General features: G+C 40.0%; 1 protein-coding gene across 2 annotated transcripts; it reads right to left on the bottom strand.

Moving 5' to 3' along the window:
* Nucleotides 1–412: 412 nt before the first annotated feature.
* Nucleotides 413–18,173, bottom strand: LOC137935047 (FKBP12-interacting protein of 37 kDa-like). Of its 2 annotated transcripts, XM_068779684.1 has the most exons (14): nucleotides 18,080–18,173; nucleotides 17,951–18,002; nucleotides 17,805–17,866; nucleotides 9,218–9,276; nucleotides 9,074–9,110; nucleotides 7,804–7,891; nucleotides 7,589–7,653; nucleotides 7,382–7,459; nucleotides 5,028–5,075; nucleotides 3,457–3,510; nucleotides 3,176–3,337; nucleotides 2,094–2,163; nucleotides 1,069–1,124; nucleotides 413–685 (listed from the first exon to the last, which is right to left on the bottom strand). In XM_068779684.1, exons 1-14 carry the CDS (start codon nucleotides 18,104–18,106, stop codon nucleotides 524–526), a joined length of 1,020 nt encoding a protein of 339 aa, XP_068635785.1. In that variant the 5' UTR covers nucleotides 18,107–18,173; the 3' UTR covers nucleotides 413–523. The 2 variants fall into 2 exon arrangements, with proteins under 2 accessions (XP_068635785.1, XP_068635786.1); XM_068779685.1 differs by lacking the exon at nucleotides 2,094–2,163 and having other exon boundaries at nucleotides 597–685.
* Nucleotides 18,174–19,547: the final 1,374 nt, after the last annotated feature.

Genomic DNA, 19,547 nt, shown 5'->3' with positions numbered 1-19,547 from the left:
TATTCACTCAAAAGACAGATGAAGAATTATTAGGGTTTAATAAATGTGAAATTATTTTCACCCCAAGTGTGTTGAAAGGATGGCCCTATCAGTTTGATAGATGCATCTCTCCATATCATTTGCCATAATCAATTATCAAAATAACTGTAAAAAAATATAACCTATTTGTTCTTCCTATTACTTTTCTTTCTAATGTAAAATCCTTTTTCACCCTTCTGGAAATAATCTTTCTTTCCTTAGAAAATACAATAAAGCTTTAAAAGTATGGGCAAATCAGCTTTTATTTATAGGCTATTCTATATGCCTGCAAGTGAAGCCTGAGGAGGAAGCAAGTAGAGTTGAGCAAACCTACTGATTCTTCAAAATTTGTGGCATAATCGGTACATCTCCCAGCAAAATAGACAAGGAAACATTTTAAAGTTTATTCTTCTTAAATGAACCAAAACGCTATATTCACAGTTTTGACATATTAGAAATAAAATCAATGTAAAAGATACAATGGTGGGACCCTTCCTTGAGATTGTTAGACTTCAAGTTCTATCTCCACTATAGCCTCTTCGTCTATAGCTTTCTTATCAATAACCAAATATTTTCCTCCTTCAGCTACTACTTTCTGGACCAGCTTTTCTTTTAGTTTAGTCAATTCAGAATCTTTCTCAGCCATCTTTTGTTGCAAAATAAGCCCCTGTAACAGAGATTACAAAATTTTTAACTCCAAGATGTTGGAAAAATCAATCCGAGCCTCAATTTGTTAAAGAAGGGATTTTGGCAAGCAAACCCATTACAGAGACCAGAAGTTTTTCTATCCAGACCACTTATGCAAGACTTGAAAAAATTGCAGATTGCCTATACTAGCATCATGTCCTATCACAAACAAGACGGATTAACCTCTGCAGACCCCAGAGGAAATCTTGGACGTTCTTGATACTATGAGAATAGACCTAGCTCTTTTTTGCAAAACAAATCATTTACCACCTAAGACTGTGCTGTTTGCATATCATTATTGAGTTAAGTTCTTAACCCGCCAAAACATTCTAGATTTAAAGAAGCCACAGATAAAAAATATACCTTCTCATTTGATTTTTCCATATCATTTATCAATCCTTCCATGTACTTACATAGTCCTGCACAGTAAAAGCAAAAACAATTTAGAATAGTGCGCACCTCAAGTAAAGATTTATGGGAAGCCTAGTCACAAGCTCTGGAAATCATCTCTGTCATCCTACTAACACCCTAGATGGCATTACAAAAGCCCTTCATAAACCAATTGAGACACAAGAAACAAACATAATAAAGAACCTATTAGAAAAACAAAGAGGAAATGGGGATTGGATTTCAAAAATACAACCAAGATAGGAAAACCAATGCACGAAAATGGGGTCAGAAACTTCTAAGAATATTTTACGAAAGATAAAATAGATGAACTGGCAACCCCCGAAAACTAGTAAGAAAATGAAAGTGATTTTCAATTAAATGTACTAAATGAAGAGAGTGCATGACTCCTACATTAAATATTAAATTAAAGATGTTAATAAAAAAAATTCCACATAGATTCATGTCAGGAAAAATCATGTGGTTATAAGTTGGAAAAATGCTGCCTAACTCAACTAGTTATTTTGGATAGACCTGGATCCAACTTGAACAAGAAAACAAAGCACAAAATCTGTTCTATTAGGCCTGATTTATGCCCAATTCTGTTGTTCATGTCTCAGGGCCATTAATCATTTGTGCAAGGCCAGATGTAAGGAGTGTTAGTGGGAATAATCTCACACAGATTAATGCCAGGAAAGATCCTATGATTTTTAGTTGGACAAAGGCTTCCTAACTTCTCGTAGGCATTTTGAAATGGACCAAAATCCAACTTTAACAAAACAAAAACTTAAAATATAAAATATATTGAGATAAAGGACTAGTAATCTGTAAAATACAATAGTTCAATTTTCTCTTACCATATTGCAAGGACATTCCACATTGAAAAAACATTACTTAAAAAAATGTTTTTAATGAGTGAATCATTCTTCCTACACTTACCAATTTTCAATTTAATTTCTTCTTTCTGACTCACACATCCACTAACTATGCATGACACTAACCTTCAAATTGAGTTCTCAGCTCTGCATTCTGAGATTTTTGCAGAGCAAGCTTCATCGACAATTCATGAATCTACAATTCCACATTTCAGCAAACAAGTTACTAGATAAGCACTCAGACATGGGGAGGTGGTGGGGAAGAAACAGAGAGAGAGAGAGAGTTATTAGAAAGGAAATAATAGGGTTGGGAAAATCAGCTTATATATGCTTTAAAAACTTCTTCATAAGACAGCTCCCTGCTTGACTAAAAGAGCTACATAAGCTCTGGCTTGAATTCAACAGCACCCATCATTATAGGACCAAACTGACATGCAATAAATTATTTTTAAACCCAATAAGTTAAACAAAGAACAATAACCCACAGTTTAGTATTCTCCTTGCAATGTTCCCTTTTCAAAACAAATTTTAGGAGATCCATAAAACCAAACAAACAAACAAATAAACAACCAACAATATAAAAACAAATCTTAAGCATTTATGAGATCAGCTCAACCCAAGTATTTGTGCATTCAAATCAAATAAAACCAAAGAAATCTGTATTTCTATCCATATTTAATAATACATAATTGATTATTTCAATTGATAGTGAAACTAGGATTTTTCTGAAACCACTGTCATTAAAGAAAAGCTGGTAACAGATCTTCATTTCTCCAAAAGGAAAGTACAATTAAGGAAGAAAAGGTAAAAAGACACTGATAATGGCACATGACCATAAAACTAGGATTCCTTGGCTACGGAAGAGGTTCCATGGCAGCACCTTGCTGCTGGAACCTCTCTCCCCTTTGAATCCCCTTTCCTTTTCCTTTTTCTTTGCTGTGTTTTCTCTTGTCGTATCTATCTCCATCGGGAGCTTTCTTAATGGAATCCTCTTTCTCATTGTTATAATAAACATAAAAACAATAAACAGAGATATTTCATATCCCACTTCCAATACATTGGTAAATTGGGAAAAGCTAATTTCCTCAAATTTAATTCATTTTTTGATAAAGGATGATTTTATTAAAAGGAAAACAAAGCCACCAGGCTACAAGACTCAAGGGAGAGAATATTTGCACTAAATTTGATCAAATGAAAACAAACAATACCTTTCCTTCAGAATGCAACTGGCCAATTTCCTCATTCTCCTGTTGTAAGGTCCTACATTTTGCCATGAGCATCTTACCCATCTTACTTGATGGAGTAAAGTTCACAGCAGCAATATTGTCTTGCAACTCCTTCAGTTTTTTGTCTTTTTCTTCAACTAAATTCTAAACATAACAATAAACAGATAGAATTAGGATCAGTAAACTTGATTATTGACAGTCAAAAACCATAACATAAATCACAAATCATACTCAACTGTTTTGTTGGAAACACAGATGCTTACCTTTAAACGAGTAAACTCTTCATGTATTGCTGGATCAAGCAATAACCTCCTTGCCTATACAAGGCCAGTGACCACAAAAAAGAAAAAGAAAAAAAAGGGCATAGTCAGTAGCACAGAAGTATAAAAGACCATACTGAAAGCATGATCAGGAAATACAAAAAATTCAGTGTGTAAAGATGTAATGGCACAAATTTGAGAGAAAAGTGTCGAAAATTGCGGAAGAAAGGGAAAGAAAACTGCAGGCTCACAAGGAGAATGCAATTATCTATAGCAATCAAATTTAACAGTTTATGTTAATCACAAAAAACTACCACGCCTCTGATTTAAATTAAGAGCACTTCTAAAAGAATTCGTCATAAATTGAAAAGGATAGCAAGAGGAAGTTCGCAAAAATTGCCAATCAAAGTTCTGTGGAATGGATACCAATACTGCTTCAAACAAAACCTACCCAAAATAGAATAGACCACAAATCACTTTACGAAGCTAGAGCATTTTATATGGGGATAAAGAGTGAGAAAAGTTAATTGTCACAGTTAATTAATTTTTTTAATACTAAGCAAATAGTCACACCTGATCTCTACCTCATTTTCTAGTAATATGTATATATACATTATATATAGACACACACACACATATCCCCACACACACCTACACAAATATATATATATATATATAAGAGCAGTGCGCAGCCTCATTCCTTTCTCTCATTTTGAGGTGCCTTATCATATTAAGGTTATTTAGCATTTTACATTTGTTTTCCTTTTGAAATTAAAAAGGTACCCAAGTCCAGCAAGCATTAATACCATAAACCATATATTGAGCAAGTATTTGCTTGAATACATACATGAAAACTACTACTTTCGAGAGAACTAGTTGATTCAGTTTAGATCAACAGCCACATCTTTAAAACCGATAACAGAAATCAGATGAAATATTTCTTGTAGAATCCAGTTTACAGAAAAATAGTAAATTATATTGTATTTAGAAAGTATAGTGGCACTATGTTCACCATATTTGAGTTATTAGTTGATATGAAAGTTAGAAATGGGAACCACTAAGTTAAGAGTTAGTAGTATACTGAAGAGAACTAGCTTTTGGAGACATCTGTCACTGTAACTTAGGGGTTGTCCACATTGTCACTTGATTCTTGTATCACTAATTGTTACTAATAAAAGCATTTGTCCTTTTCTCAAAAAAAAAAAAAAAGTTACAAGTTAGAGTCATGTTATTTGTCCACTTTGTATTGTGCTACTACTCAAATTTAATAGTCATAGATAGGGAGATTGACTGTCCTGAGGAACAAGCTCAACAGATCCTATCTTTCCTTTCCTTAACATAATTAATCCTCTAAGAGCTACTTGGGTTGGACTTATTTTTGTATGTTTCCTCTCTTCCTTTTCTCTTACCTCACATGTGCTCTCTGTATTCCTTCCTCTATCAGCATAAAATTCTCACCAGTTTCAAGAAAGGAGTCTCATCCTTTCCTTCTTACTTTCCTCTCTGCTTTTTCATAAATATAATTCACTTTTAACAATCCCACCATACAGAGCATAAGCCAGAAATGAGAATACCTGCATTGACGGTGGTCTCAATTGTGCCTTCAGATCCCGAACTGCAGACTGAAAATTAACAAAGATAAAGACATTAAATATGCCTAAGAAAGATCAAGAAGCCATGGCATTGGAATGGAAAAATGTTGTCCAAGTATAAGCTTTTTTTTTTATAAAAGTGAGAATGTATTAAACAAGAGAAAAATTACACTAAACGGGGGCCTCCTGGAACAACCAGAGAAAGGAGGGAGGTCCCGTGTTTAGCCGAACCGTCAGCCAAAGAATTGGCTGAACAACCAAGTACAGGTAAGGTTGGCAGCAAAGTCAGAAACACGGTGATAAATATGCCAATGTCTCCAAGGGGGAGTAGCAGCAGTGGAGCACCAATGGATGACAACACTGGAATCACCTTCTACAATGAGAGGGCCGTGGAGATGTTCACTAAAAGTAGCTAGCCCATGCTATAAGGCCAAGAGTTCAGCAGCAGTAGAATCCGAATCACCCATTGGGCCAGCATAGGAGAACAAAATAGTACCAGAGGCATCTCTATAACACCACCAAACCCAATCGGACCCGGGTTTCCCCTAGCACTCCCATCACCGGTTGTCGGGGTGGAGCCAAGGTCCGAGCCCAAGAAGAAGACCAGAATCCAAAAAACATGGGGATCAATGGTGATCTTGAGGAGAGAAGATCCAGAATTTGGCTGTGTGGGAATGATGAAAAGACGAGCCATGTCAAGGCGAGACATTCGGGAGGTATCATCATGCAACATCATGAAATGCCCAAATCTTTCAGCAATCCGACGAAAGATATCCATCCGCCAAAGTTTAGCAGGGAGGCCAAGGATGTAAATCCATTGACCAAGGAGTAGTTCTGGGTGGAAGGGGGGTCGGCAGCAAATTTTGAAGATAGGCGAGTCTGGGGTGAGAGGAATGTGCAGAGCTAGGTCTGCATCAGTTCGATTTCAGAGATGGATAAGCCAATTTTGGTCATTCAGATAGGAATGGTTGGGTTGGTAGGTGATTCGATGGGTATTGGTTAGCCAAGAAAGGATTGGCAGGATATCAAAGGTGGGCTGGTGAATTTTGATGATGAGTGAGTGAGAGAGCAGTTCTGTTCCAGTGCTGAGATGACGGGAGTCCAAGTAAACAGAGGATGGATCAAGTGGTTGGAGGGCGGTGGGGGTTTTTGCAGCGGGTGGAGGAGCTGGGGTGGGTGGAGGTGAGGTGTGGGGGTTGAGGTGCGCAAATGTTGGGGTTGGCAAAGGCAGGAAGGGATTGGCTTGAGATTTTTTAGGGGGGTTGGCAGCATGGATACCAGAAATGCAGTTGATGCACGATTTGAACTGTTCCCATCCAAAACCAGAGTTAGATGACTCTGGGAATTGATTCTCCCCATTATCAGTCTGTCACTGCATTGAGTAATCTTGCATTCCTGAGCTCTTATGTACATATGCACAGAAATTCGGAAGACAATGCTTCCGGTCCAGAGCTCCTTGGAGGCCCGCATCGAATTTTGCATACGAGTGTCAAACTGGGTGATGAAAGCATTGCAGGCAATGAACGGGATGGAAACGAAGTATCGTTTACCTCCCGTCGAAGAGAAGATGTGAACCATCTAGCCAGCACAATCAGAGGCACGCAAGAAGGAGAAGTCAGTATTTCTGACTCGGAAGGTGGCCGCCAGGTTAACAACTTCCTTAATTCCGCGAGCTCGCCGTCTGCTAAATTTGTGTCGATTCCCTGTCTGCCATCCTCATGCATCATCTTCTTCTCTAGTAGTAGCAGTTGCTCCATCAGAAGCACCTCCGGCGATCATGGGAGTTCTAATAACTCACGATACACCAATCGATTCCTTCTGGTTAGGAAGGATTGAAACATTTGCAGGAACAGCAACACAGGTGTCATCAAAGACAACGGCGACATTCTGTTTCATTCCGTCTCGACGATCAGTCGCTTCCCATGACAGGTCTTGTTTTCCAACAAGATTACTGGAGCCACGAATATCATCCTAGTCTCCCGTCACGCTGGTCACATGGCGACCTGCAGTCAATTATCATCAACATCTTGATCCTTCCGTCGTGCTGGTTGTCAAGCATTCTACAGTCGCTCCTCACCATCTCGGTTAATTGACATTTTTGTCCAATTACAAGCTATTAAAAACACTTTTTCAAAAAATAAAAAGTAATAAAAACAGTAAAATAAATCTTTTTACTTTACATGCCACATCAAACTTCACCTAATAACCAAGTAACAGAATGCAACAAAGTAATTCAGTTTGAAGATTCATATAGTAAGTCAAAGATGGTCTTTCAGGAAAAGCATAAAGTTCACCGTTTGTGATTAACTTTACTTATCCAGTAGACAAACTCATACCTTCAATTCTGCAATCTCTTGATCTCTTTTTGCAAATGTCACAATAAATGCAGCTTCCTTTTTCTTTGCTTTCTCCAGCTGAAAAAGAAAATAAACTTGATACATGAATTTTAATGAAGCAAATGCCTCCAAATTTATTTGTGATGTTTTTTATATATATCGTGCAGAAAATTACTTCTAATCATTAAAAAATAAGAAGCAACCAACCTGTTCCCTTAATGACTCTTCAGAAGATTTTAAATACCGAAGAGAATCCAACACCAACCCAGGTTCTACACCGAAATAATACATTATGAGTTTCAGAAAAAAATGTAAAAACGCTATACATATTTCCACATGTGTGTGCAAGCATGTTCAACAAAGAAATTCAGTAAAAGATAACATAGAATAATAAAAATGGATAACTATTAAATGTATTCTACCTAGTGTTGCGCCAGGAGATATAGCTGATTCATTTTGAAAGGCTAAGCGCCATTTTTGAATTTCTGACTTAGTTGTTTCAAGCTCTTTCTGAAAAAAAAAAAAAAAAGTTATGAATTGACTCAAATAACTACCAACAAAAAATGTGATATAAAAATCGGATAGCAATCCAATGCTAGTGTATGCAATCATACACAAGTATATCAAACATGGAAAAGAGAAAAGTGTGCACTTACAAAAGAGAGTTATAAATTATTGCACCTAAGAAAACGGGGTACAGGTATAGATTCAAAGAAATTTATGCGCACAGGAAGAGAAGAGAGATCTTCAAGAAGAAAGATGAACAACTCTACCAATTTCTATGACCAGCCCCATCATTTTAGTGAAAACAATGAATGTTATTAGAACTAGAGAGGCCAACGACCTGGAAAGATGGTTGTCAGTTCAATCTATTCAACCTTAAAAGCTTGTGGTAGTACCAGGATGACATCATATCGTTTAAAACTAAAACCAGAGGGGTGGGGCAGCGCCTCCATCTTCTTTCTGCAAGCAGAGGGGCCTTTGCTCTTTCCCTCCAAAGTGTGGAAAGGGAGGCAGGGATCCCTCCACTGCCGACATAAGGAATGGGGAAGAGCAGGGTGGAGCCTCCCTTCTTCCCAACCTCTCTGTTTGTACTGTCAACGGGCAGGGGAGGGAGCCCCTTTTGCCGGCAACCAGAAGTATAGAGCACCAGCATGGAGGGAGGGGTCCCTCCCCGTTGGCAGTGAGAATGGGGGAGGAGACCCTGACAAGGGACCAGGTCTATGCTGGATCTAACAGCAAAAAAAACGAGTCATGAAACAAGAACAAAAAATCAATTGAATGATTGCATCTTCAGAGATGTCTCATAAAATCATGTTATTTCCTAAATTCATAATTTGTTTCTTGGGCTTATGTTTACTCCAGTTTCAGAACAGCACCATTAGCCAAAGTTCCCATGGAAAGCTTCATTTCCATAAAAAAACACATGTTTCCACCAAAAAATCCATGAGAACTATGCTCCAGAGTCGTATCATTAATAGTAATGGCAGCAAAACTTGATACATTGTCAACATCACAATGAAAACAGTAACCATGCTCAACATTGAAATAACCTTTTCATATGCCAGGCCATATTATATTCACACCTTTTTACTCAAAAAAAATGCCAGGCCATATAATATAACAAAAAATGAGAAAGAGATAATAAACAGAAGATACAGATTATAGCAAGCAATTGATGGGATAACATACCTCACAAGTTGCAAGACTGTCTGTACAGTTCTGAAGGCTGCAAGAAAAATATGAAGAAAATGGCAAACAGAATAGATAATGTATTTATGTTTGTCAGATTTGTGATAAAAGCAAGAAAATATGTTTCTTGTAGATCTTAAATACCTCTCACGAAGAGACAATATCATTCCAGTAGCACCACCAGGAATATTTCCTTCTCCCTTCTGATTCACATTCCAAAAAGAAAATAAAATGTTTTTGCTACTTGGATGAAGTACCAACTCATTTCATACAGAACAAGAGAATATACTACAGAATTTAGCCAATCAACAAATTTTATTGGTCAAATAAGTATATGATTAATGCAATCCAGAAAGCCAAATAAATTTTCATATGCATTCTCAAACTCTTTTTTTTTTTAAAAGATCCCCCAGTGACCCCGCTATACTCTGGGTGATATTATGACAAACTCACTTGATGGAGTCAAAAATGTTTCCCAAATATTAGCTTTTCAGAAAAATAATCAACTGTCTTAAGCAGATTAACTTCCGCAAACAACAAAAAAAAATCTTCCACCAGCCACTGACCATATAGCTATTTTTTTCTATTCAAAGCTGAAAGAGGAATCTACTGACGTTAGACAGACAACAATGACTTGATTCCACAGTTGCTGCCCATCCAGTATACAAGACAAATTTGCCATAGCAACCATCTACGAACTAAGATAATTGTGCAGTGGACATGAGGCCCAGAGAAGAGACAAAGTAGGAACTTGAAGATGATTTTCTTCATCGATTTCCCAATTTCCAACCTTGACTATAAGGTTCAATTGAAGGGAGTGAAGTGATAGGAACCATAGGAAGCCAAAGAAGGGTGAATGCTTTAGTAAGTTTCCAATTAAAAATCATATCGAGTCAGTCTCTAATTAGGTTTTTTAAGCTTAAGAAAGGTAAGTAAATCCCCAATGGACTTTTAACTTTAAATATTACATTAAGTCAAGTTAGGAGGTTTAGGAATTCGACTTTGAATTCAGCAAAGATAGCAGATGTCAGAATAGGGGTGGGCATCGGGTCGGGTTTTACGAGGAACCCAACCCGACTCGACCCGAAAAATGTGGGTTCTGGTTTGTAATTTCACCCCGCGGGTCGGCGATGGGGCGGGGAAGAAAAGCCTATCGGGTTTTGAGTGGGGGGATGGTTTTCCCAAACCCGACCCACATATGATACAAAGATATAAAACGAGGTTAAGACGGGTCAGGTTTTACAGGGATGGGGCGGGGACGGATCGGGTTTAATTCGGGTTTACGGGGATGGGGCGGGGACGGGGTTATGAAGACGGTGATCAGGTCGGGTTCGTTTTTTTTGGGTTCGGTTTTCGGGTCGGGGATAGGGTTCGGATTCGGCTATTGGACCCAACCCTGACCCAACCTGACCCGTGTCCACACCTATTAGTGTTGGGCATTGGGTTAGGTTTTATGGGGAACCCGACCCGACCCAACCCAACCCAAAGAAACTCGGGTTCGGGTTTGTAATTTCACCCCGCGAGTTAGGGACGGGGCAGAAGAAAAACCGTTGGGTTTTAGCTCAAGAACGGGTTTTCCCGAACCCAACCCACATATGAGACAAATATATAAAATGAGATTGAGACGAGTCGAGTTTTACAGGGATGGGGTGGGAACGGGTCAAGTTTAATTCAGGTTTGCAGGGGCGGGGCAGAGACGGGGTTACGAGGATGGTGATCAGGTCGAATTCGGGTTTGATGAATCGGGGTTTTTCGGGTTCAAGGATCAGGTTCAGATTCGAGTGTTGGTAAACCCAAACCCGACCCGACCCGTGCCCACCCCTAACCCCTATGTAAGAACCTCTTTAAAGAAAAGTTTTTGATTGAGTAACATATGCAAACCCAAACTTGTCTTCTTTGAGCCTCTTCTCAATCTCTCTCCTGTTATGGTCCCTAGTCATGGATCGAATAACTTGGCGTGGGATTTGTGAATCCAGCATTGTAATAGAGCAGCAGGTCTCGGTAAGGAAAGAGAAAGAGCCTTTCTTTGTGTTGATCTCGGATAGGAGGAAAGCAGCCTCCTTTGTGAGTCTATGCTGTTGTTTTGGGTAAGGGCAGAGAGCCCTTACTGCTGCTGCTCGGACGGGAGGGGAAAGACTCCCCTTTTGCTCACGGAAAAGAGGGTTTGGAACCCTCTTGGCTACTGCTCGTGTTAGGGGCTGAAAAGCCTTTAACTTGGATAACCTTTGGATCAAGGATTAGGGGTTCCTGACCTTCTTCTTGCTGGCCTTGAGGCTGAGATGAACTATTACTGGTGCTGCTCGTGATAAGAGGATTGAGAAACCTCAACCCTTGCTCGGAAAGGAGGGTAAAGTCCCTCTCTTGCTGCTGGTGATGGAAGGGAGGCTGAAGCCTCTGTTCGGAAAAGGGACAGCAACTCCCCTCTCTTCTTCGGTATGGATCAATGTAAAACAGCAATCAAACTAGGAGAGAAAAGATATTCAGATTCGGAACCTGGACCTAGAGCTCATCCAGGAGACCTCTGAACCCTAGAGTTCGTCAAGGAGAACTCCAAACCATGTTTAACCTAATTTAAGACTTGCTTTTTTTCTCATTCCCTTGCCCTCTAAGTAGGCTTGATGTCCCCCCTAGTTTTAGGGTTAAATATTACAATTCTGCCCCTATGGCAATTTAACTTAAATAATGCATAAAAAACGAATTTAAAACAATATGGAAAGAAAGCTATTAACTTTGTAACTTAGTGTGCCTCCGTTGTATGACTCGGTTAGCTATTGAGTCCTCAACATCTGCCTCCCCTTGGAGAAAGAGCTTGTCTTCAAGCTCGTAAGCTAGGTAGACCTATTTGAAGGTGTCCAAGTGTTCCCATTTTGCTGCGTCAGGTTCTGTAGTTGTCCACTGGACTACAATCTCCCACTGGTCATTGACTAAATGGGCATGTAACACCGCGGCTGTTGTAAGAATGACGTGTCCGTTGTCCACTGGAGGAAGGAACAGAGTGGATGTGGGCGGTGATCCCGTATATGGTTTCAGGAGGGATACATGAAACACATCATGCAGCTTGGTCGTGGCTGGAAGTTGTAGTTGATAGACCACTAGTCTCACGCGTCGAATAATGGAGAAAGGCCCAAAGTACTTGGGTGAGAGCTTATGGCGTGGTGGTCCGACAATGGACTGCTGGCGGTACAGTTGTAGGCGTAACCAAATGTAATCCCCTACCTTGTACGAGACGTCTCGGTGTCCCTTGTCATAGCATCTTTCATGCGAACCTGAGCTCACCGTAGGCATTCTGCAATATTTTGTAATACCTGGTTCGCGATCCTTGAATGCCTGATCAATGGCGTCCACGCGGGTGGACCCCGAAGTATAAGATAGTAGCCGAGGGGGGATCCCTACCATAAGAACCCTGAAAGGTGTGGATTGCAAGGCGGAGTGGAATGAAGTGTTGTAACAGTATTCAGCCCACGGTAGCCACTGAACCCAGTGTTTCGGACGATCACCCACAAGGCACCTTAGATACATTTCGACGGTGCGGTTAACCACCTCGGTTTGGCCATTTGTCCGGGGATGATATGAAGAGGAAAATTTCAACTTTGTGCTGCTTAGACGAAAAAGTTCCTGCCAGAAAGTGTTGGTAAATACCGCGTCCCGATCATTGACAATAGATTCTGGAATGTCATGTAAGCGGACAATATGCTCAAGGAAGGTCTGTCACTCGTGATGTTGTATATGGATGAGCCATAAGAATAAAATGTGTATACTTGGAGAACCGATCGACCACCACAAATAATACTGATTTTCCGACTGACTGTGGAAAATCCTCAACGAAGTCCATCGAAATATCGGCCCATACCTGTGTAGGGAGGGTGAGAGGTTGTAGAAGACCTGCTGGACTTAAGTGGTCGGCTTTGTTGCGTTGACATACCTGACATGCTGAGACATATGTGGCTATGGAGGTCTTCATGGCTTGCCAATAAAAATCTACTCGAATGTGCTGCAAAGTTTTCTAGATGCCTTCATGTGTGTTGTCATGGTAGCCAGAGAAGATGGATGGAATCAACTCGGAAGTGTGGGGAAGATAAATCCGCTGTTTGTAGCAAATAAGGGAATCCTGGATGGACCACTTAGAATCTATTGTCCCCTCTGTAATTTTTCTGTGTAGCTCCTGTAGAACAGGAAGAGTGGCATGGACTTCTCTCACCAAGTCTAGGATGAGGAAACGAGGCTGGCTGATCGCATATATGAGCTGTTGGTGTTCAAAACGCCGTGACAAGGCATCCGCTACCTTGTTTAATCTCCCCAAACGGTACTCAACAGAAAAATCAAATCCTATCAATTTATTGATCCAGTGATGTTGTGGCGAAGTCGTGAGGCGTTGTTCAAGTAAGAATTTTAAGGCTATAATGATCAGTACGGATGAGAAATGCACAGCCCCGTAAGTAAGGACGTCGGTGTTGGACCGCCTTGACCATCCCGATTAATTCTCTTTCATACATTGCCAATTTGTGATGACGTGCTGCCAACTGCCTGCGGAAATATGCAATGGGGTGTGACTGCTATTGTAAGACGGCCCCAATGCCCCCATCGGACGCATCGCACTCAACCAAAAATAAGTCCTCAAAATTGGGAAGTTGTAGGACAGGAGTGGAGGTGAGAGCTCGTTTGAGGGCCTCAAAGGACTGTGTGGCCTCCTCATTCCAATTAAAGGAATTCTTCTTGAGGAGACTGGTCAATGGTGCTGCCAAGGGACCGTAATTCTGAATGAATTTGCGGTAGTATCCGGCTAGGCCCAAAAATCCTCTCAAAGCTAAGCAAGACTAAGGTTGTGGCCAATCATGAATTACCTGAAACTTCTCGGGATCAACAGTGACCCCCGCATGTGATATAATATGGCCAAGATAGGTAACATGTGATGCCGCAAAAGAGCATTTAGATTTCTTCAAATAGAGTTGATGGGCTCGTAACAATTCAAAAACTATTTGTAAATGTGCTAAATGCTCTTCAAGTCCGGGGAAGAAATTTCCGAAGATAGTTGCTAAATACATCATTCATCAGTGCTTGAAAAGTGGATGGTGCATTTGATAATCCGAACAGCATGACCACAAACTCAAAATGGTCGTGATGTGTGCAAAAGGCTATCTTCTCAATGTCGGAGGGGTGCATACGAAGTTGATGATATCCAAAGCGTAAATCCAGTTTAGTGAAGACCCACGACCCATGTAATTCATTCAGGAGCTCCTCCACTACCAGAATAGGAAACTTATCCTTCACGGTCTGAGCATTTAACTCCCTATAATCGATACAAAATCTCCATGTGCCATCATGTTTCTTCACGAGCAAGACGGGTGAAGACACAAGGGATCGACTGTTGCGAATAAGGCCCTGTTGTAACATAGCCTGGCACTGTCGCTAGATTTGATCCTTCTGTAGGTGGGGATACCGGTACGGTCGAACTACCACCACATTAGAACCTGGTTTTAAACAGATCCTATGGTCACAGTGTCTCAAGGGAGACAATCCGGAAGGCTCATGGAAGAGGTCGGAGAACTCGTCGAGAAGATTTTTAATAGTGTTGTCCGGTTGGTCCTGTGTGTGTATGGTATGAAGGTGGTGGGGTTTGTCCACCTGACTACCCTGTAATAGCACTTGGCGACCACTCAATACAAAACTCATAGTTAAAGCAGAGAAGTCCCACAGTATGGGTCCCAATGTTTGTAACCATTTGATGCCTAACACCATATCAAATCCTGCCAAAGGTATGAAAAAAAATTCTGAATGAAATAAAGTAGTACCAATGGAAAATTTTACCGCTTTGTTGATCCCGTAGCTAGGGACCTTCTCCCCATTGGCCACTGAAACCGTGGGTTTTGGGTGTGGAAGGATCTATAACTAAAGATGCTGAGCAGCTATCAAGCTAAGAAAATTGTGTGTATGTCCCGAATCCACTAGTCCCACAAGTTCCTGGTCGAGGACTCGAGCTCTGACTTGCATAGTTTTGGCAAATTTCTGCCCAGTAATGGCATGCAAAGAGATTGCCGGTGGTTCCTCCTCAATAAGATCATCACTATATTCTGTATCCTCTGTTTCATCCACTTCGAGCCAGAACAACTTTTTACATTGGTGACCTATCTTGTACGGTTCATCACAGTTGTAGCACAGATTCTTGGACCTCCGTTCCACCATCTCGGAACTTGTTAATTTTTTTATATACTGAGGTGGGGAATTACTAGAGCGCATGTCGGCTAACAGAGTAGTACTCGGATTGTTTCTGGGAGGTGGTAATGCTGCATGTGGCACCTGAGGAGAAGTATTTCGTCGCCCTTGCCAATTGGAGGTAATGTTCCATTCCCCTTGCCAAACTGGCCTACGATGCTGAAGCCGTTGTCGTTGTTCCATTGCTCGAGCTAAATTCATTGCCCGAGCCAAATCTGAAGGTGAATGAAGTTTCACCTCTAACTTCAGAGATTTAGTGAGGCTTGCTGTAAATAAGTGGACGTACTGGTCGACTCGTACCAACTGGCCAGCGCGAGCCAATTTTTCTTCGAACTGTTTTTGATACAATTCAACAGACCCAGTTTGTCTCAACAGGACCAAATCTCCCAAGATGTTGTTGTGGGCGGGAGGGCGAAATCAAATTGTGTTCATTCCAATCCAACACCAATCTTTCTAGTTCCACTTGGTGAAACCATAGTTGTGCCTCGTCTAACATGTGGAAGGCGGCAAGTCCCACCTTGTCAAACTCAGCAGTTCCTTGATTTGAAAAAAAATTATCGCATCTATGCAACCAAATTAAAGGGTCGACTAACCTAGTAAAGGTAAGAAAATCTAATTTTGTGTACCTGGACATTGTACCTCCACTCTGCAGTGCCTGGACAGCAGTGCGCCCAGCTAACTGCTCCTCCCTTAGGTTGTGCGAATGATTCTCCCTCCTTGGGTCTGGAATGGAGTGTCTCTCTGCCATGAGATCAGACATCATGCTAGTCCGTCGATGGAGTTGCAAGTTCATACCAAGAATTTTTTCCAAACTTGCTCGTACTTCAGCCTGTTCATCTTCAATCTTTTTTATCATGCTTCTAAGTTCTTCATTGCTGGATGTATCCCCCATGTTACCCCGCTCTAATACCAAATTGTTATGGTCCCTAATCATGGATCGAGTAACTCGGCGTGGGATTTGTAAATCCAGCATTGTAATAGAGCCGCTGGTCTTGGTAAGGAAGGAGAAAGAGCCTTTCTTTGTGTTGATCTCGGATAGGAGGAAAGCAGCCTCCTTTGTGAATCTATGATGCTGTTTTGGGTAAAGGCAGAGAACCCTTACTGCTGCTGCTCGGACAGGAGGGGAAAGACTCCTCTTTTGCTCACGGAAAAAAGGGTTTGGAACCCTCTTGGCTACTGCTCGTGTTAGGGGCTGAAAAGCCTCTAACTTGGATAACCTTTGGATCAAGGATTAGGGGTTCCTAACCTTCTTCTTGCTGGCCTTGAGGCTGAGATGAACTATTACTGGTGCTGCTCGTGATAAGAGGATTGAGAAACCTCAACCCTTGCTCAGAAAGGAGGGTAGAGTCCCTCTCTTGCTGCTGATGATGGAAGGGAGGCTGAAGCCTCTGTTTGAACTCGGAAAAGGGACAGCAACTCCCCTCTCTTCTTCGGTATTGATCAATGTAAAACAGCAATCAAACTAGGAGAGAAAAGATATTCAGATTCAAGAGGGAACCAAGAGCTCGTCAAGGATAACTCTAAACCCTGTTTAACCTAATTTAAGACTTGCCTTTTTTCTCGTTCCCTTGCCCTCTAAGTAGGCTTGACGTCCCCTCTAGTTTTAGGGTTAAATATTACAATTCTACCCCTATGACAATTTAACTTAAATAATACATAAAAACGAATTTAAAAAAATATGGAAAGAAAGCTATTAACTCTGTAACTCAGTGCGCCTCCGTTGTATGACTCGGTTAGCTATTGAGTCCTCAACATCTCCCTGCATTTGTCCTCCCACACTCTTGCATAAACCCTATTCAACCAATCCTCTCACAGCCCTATAGCTTTCACACATAAGCTAAAAAGGCTGCTATCATGCATACAACCTATATTTGCTTTCCAGATACTTATAATTTTACCATATGGGGTCATTAATCTATCCACATGCCACCCAAAAAATAACTCTGAAATTTCTAAAAATTTACTCTATTTTTTAAAAAAAAGACCAACTTAAATTTGTTTATTAGGGCATACTATTAATTTTTCATCTTGGTTTCAGAAAACCCTTTGCATCTTCTTGAAAAAGACAATAGAAAATCAGAACACTAATTCAAGTCATCAGATTACGGGATATGATAAAGAGACAGAGGAGACCACCTAGATCCTCTCCACATGATCAACCACCTTTCACCTAGCATGGCATGTTTCTACTAATGACTATCCCAAGCTGAGTCCACTAATACTCATTAAGCACTGAGACTGAGGCAAAGAACCATAAAACCGTATACAATACCTCATCTTGAAACTCCACTTCCCTCAAATGCGTACCTTTTTTTTCCTTTCAGTTAGAATAACAGTTCCAACAGACCATCCTAAAACTACCTCTTGTTTCACAAGCAAGTTTTACAAACGCAGCCTACAATGAATGCACTAAAGGGGTTCCAACCAACTTACAGAAGTTTCTGAGAATTAAAAAGCAGCAAGATAAAATGCGCTTTAATAAACTACTCTCGTTTCAGATACAAACGAAGTAAAAGTGGACCTTCTTAGAACCAAAAACATCTTCGTCGTCGTCATCGAGATCTTCAAAACTTCTTTTACGGCCTGCAACATCCAAATTTCAGAGAATAGAAAACCAACAAAGTATAACAACAGGCACAGATCCCAAGCTAAAAGTATGAACTATACCAGGTCTTCTGCCGCTGTGGCTGCCAGGGAAATCGCGGCCAAAATCGTCCTCCTAAATGTCACACGAGTACATGATGAGTGACAATCCGTACTGAAAGTTAAAATAGTGGACGCTGTCGAAGAACTTACATCGTCGAGAGGCGTATGAGAAGCCATGGAGATCTAAAACCCTCCCTTGTTGAGTCTTCTCCCTAGTGGGTGACTGTGGCCGTTGAAGTGGCTCGTGAAGACAACAAGAGAAGCGTGCATGGAAACGAGCGAGACCAAACCAAAACCTTCAAATCATTCTCCAAAAGAGAACAAGGCCAACCTTAACTCACAAGCTCAGAAGCAACTCGGTACCTCGCTCTGGCGCACCCAAGGTAAATCGGATCAGCATGAGCACTGAAAAAATTGTATTAATCGAATCAACCTAGTCTTTTTAGGAACTCGGCCACTCGATCACTCCAAGTAAATCCAAGGAACTCGGTCAGAACTCGCTCACAAGAAAAAATTTATTCTAAAGACTCAAATTTATGAAGCTTGTGCAATAATTTAGAATAAAAAAATTTGTTTGATCCCTCTTATATTTCAAGTGGTAGGAAAATGAATTTTCTACTTCAATAATAAATATTTAAAAATATACAAAATGAACTAAAAATTATTAAAGTGGTTGTAACCACTTGTATTTTTATCTTCACTGAGTATTTTATTATTTATAAATCTTTCTATGTTGCTTTAAGTAATGTTATCAAACCTGATTCGATCCCTAACTCGATGAAGTAATTGGGTCTGGTTTTAACCCACTCACCTGTTTTTAGACCTAAGGTCGTTTGGTCTAGTGGTATTCTATTTAGTTTACATTAGGTGTGTCAAGTTGTGAGTTTGAATTGTGCTACACCCCTCTAAAAAAAAAACCCAGTTCAAGGGGTTATATAAAAAAAAAGTTTTAAAATGATTAAAAATTGTAAAAAAATCAAATAAATAATATCCTAAAGCAATATACAATCCAACTTAGAACAATTAACAATAATAAATTTTTAATTGCTAATTCGAAGAGAATAGAAGGTGTTAATATTCAATGTTGATCGAGCCAATAAAAAAGAAAAACGAAGTTCACCACAAACATTCATAATATCTCTTCATACAGTTTTTAATTAAAATTAACGATATTTATCCAAAATAAAAGACAACTCATCGTTCCATTAGTCACCCTTCGACATCTACCACCAAAACCTCCTAAAGTTCCCTCTACCTTAGTGGAATGCAATAAGAAACAAGTTCAAACTAACAACCTAGATGATTGAACTTAAGTACTCCTCCGGTACTCTTATATATAAGCCCCGGATAAGTGTTTGATCTGATAGAACTTAAGTTTTTCTAATTGATCCAAACTTTATAATAATATTTTAAGTATAGATAAATTTATTTAAAGTGATTTTTTTTTTGTTTTTGATAGTTATACAAACGCAAGAATTTTAATAATTTTGTTATCATTTTGTTCTACATAGACCTGATTATGTATTATAATTTCTATGAATCTATTTGCTTATTTATATATTAAAATGGTTTTTATTTTATCACTCGATGAAGACTTACCGTGTTTCCATGTTAACTT

The sequence above is a fragment of the Aristolochia californica genome, unplaced genomic scaffold (genome assembly GCF_029961685.1).
Source record: "Aristolochia californica isolate CCGP_79_NKW_82.1479 unplaced genomic scaffold, dmAriCali1.0.hap1 SCAF_6, whole genome shotgun sequence".
NCBI classification, from domain to species: domain Eukaryota; kingdom Viridiplantae; phylum Streptophyta; class Magnoliopsida; order Piperales; family Aristolochiaceae; genus Aristolochia; species Aristolochia californica.
The sequence above is the reverse complement of the archived record's forward strand: the minus strand, read 5'-3'. Positions and strand labels throughout refer to the sequence as shown.

What these genes read in the sequence shown, in the direction of transcription:
- LOC137935047 (XM_068779684.1), bottom strand. Translation starts at nt 18,106, where the DNA reads ATGGCTTCTCATACGCCTCTCGACGAT. An exon ending in CCACAGCGGCAGAAGACCTG is followed by an intron (nt 17,867 to 17,950) that starts GTATAGTTCATA and finishes TGGATGTTGCAG; the next exon opens with GCCGTAAAAGAAGTTTTGAA. An exon ending in AGTTGCATTCTGAAGGAAAG is followed by an intron (nt 2,164 to 3,175) that starts GTATTGTTTGTT and finishes GTGGAATTGTAG; the next exon opens with ATTCATGAATTGTCGATGAA.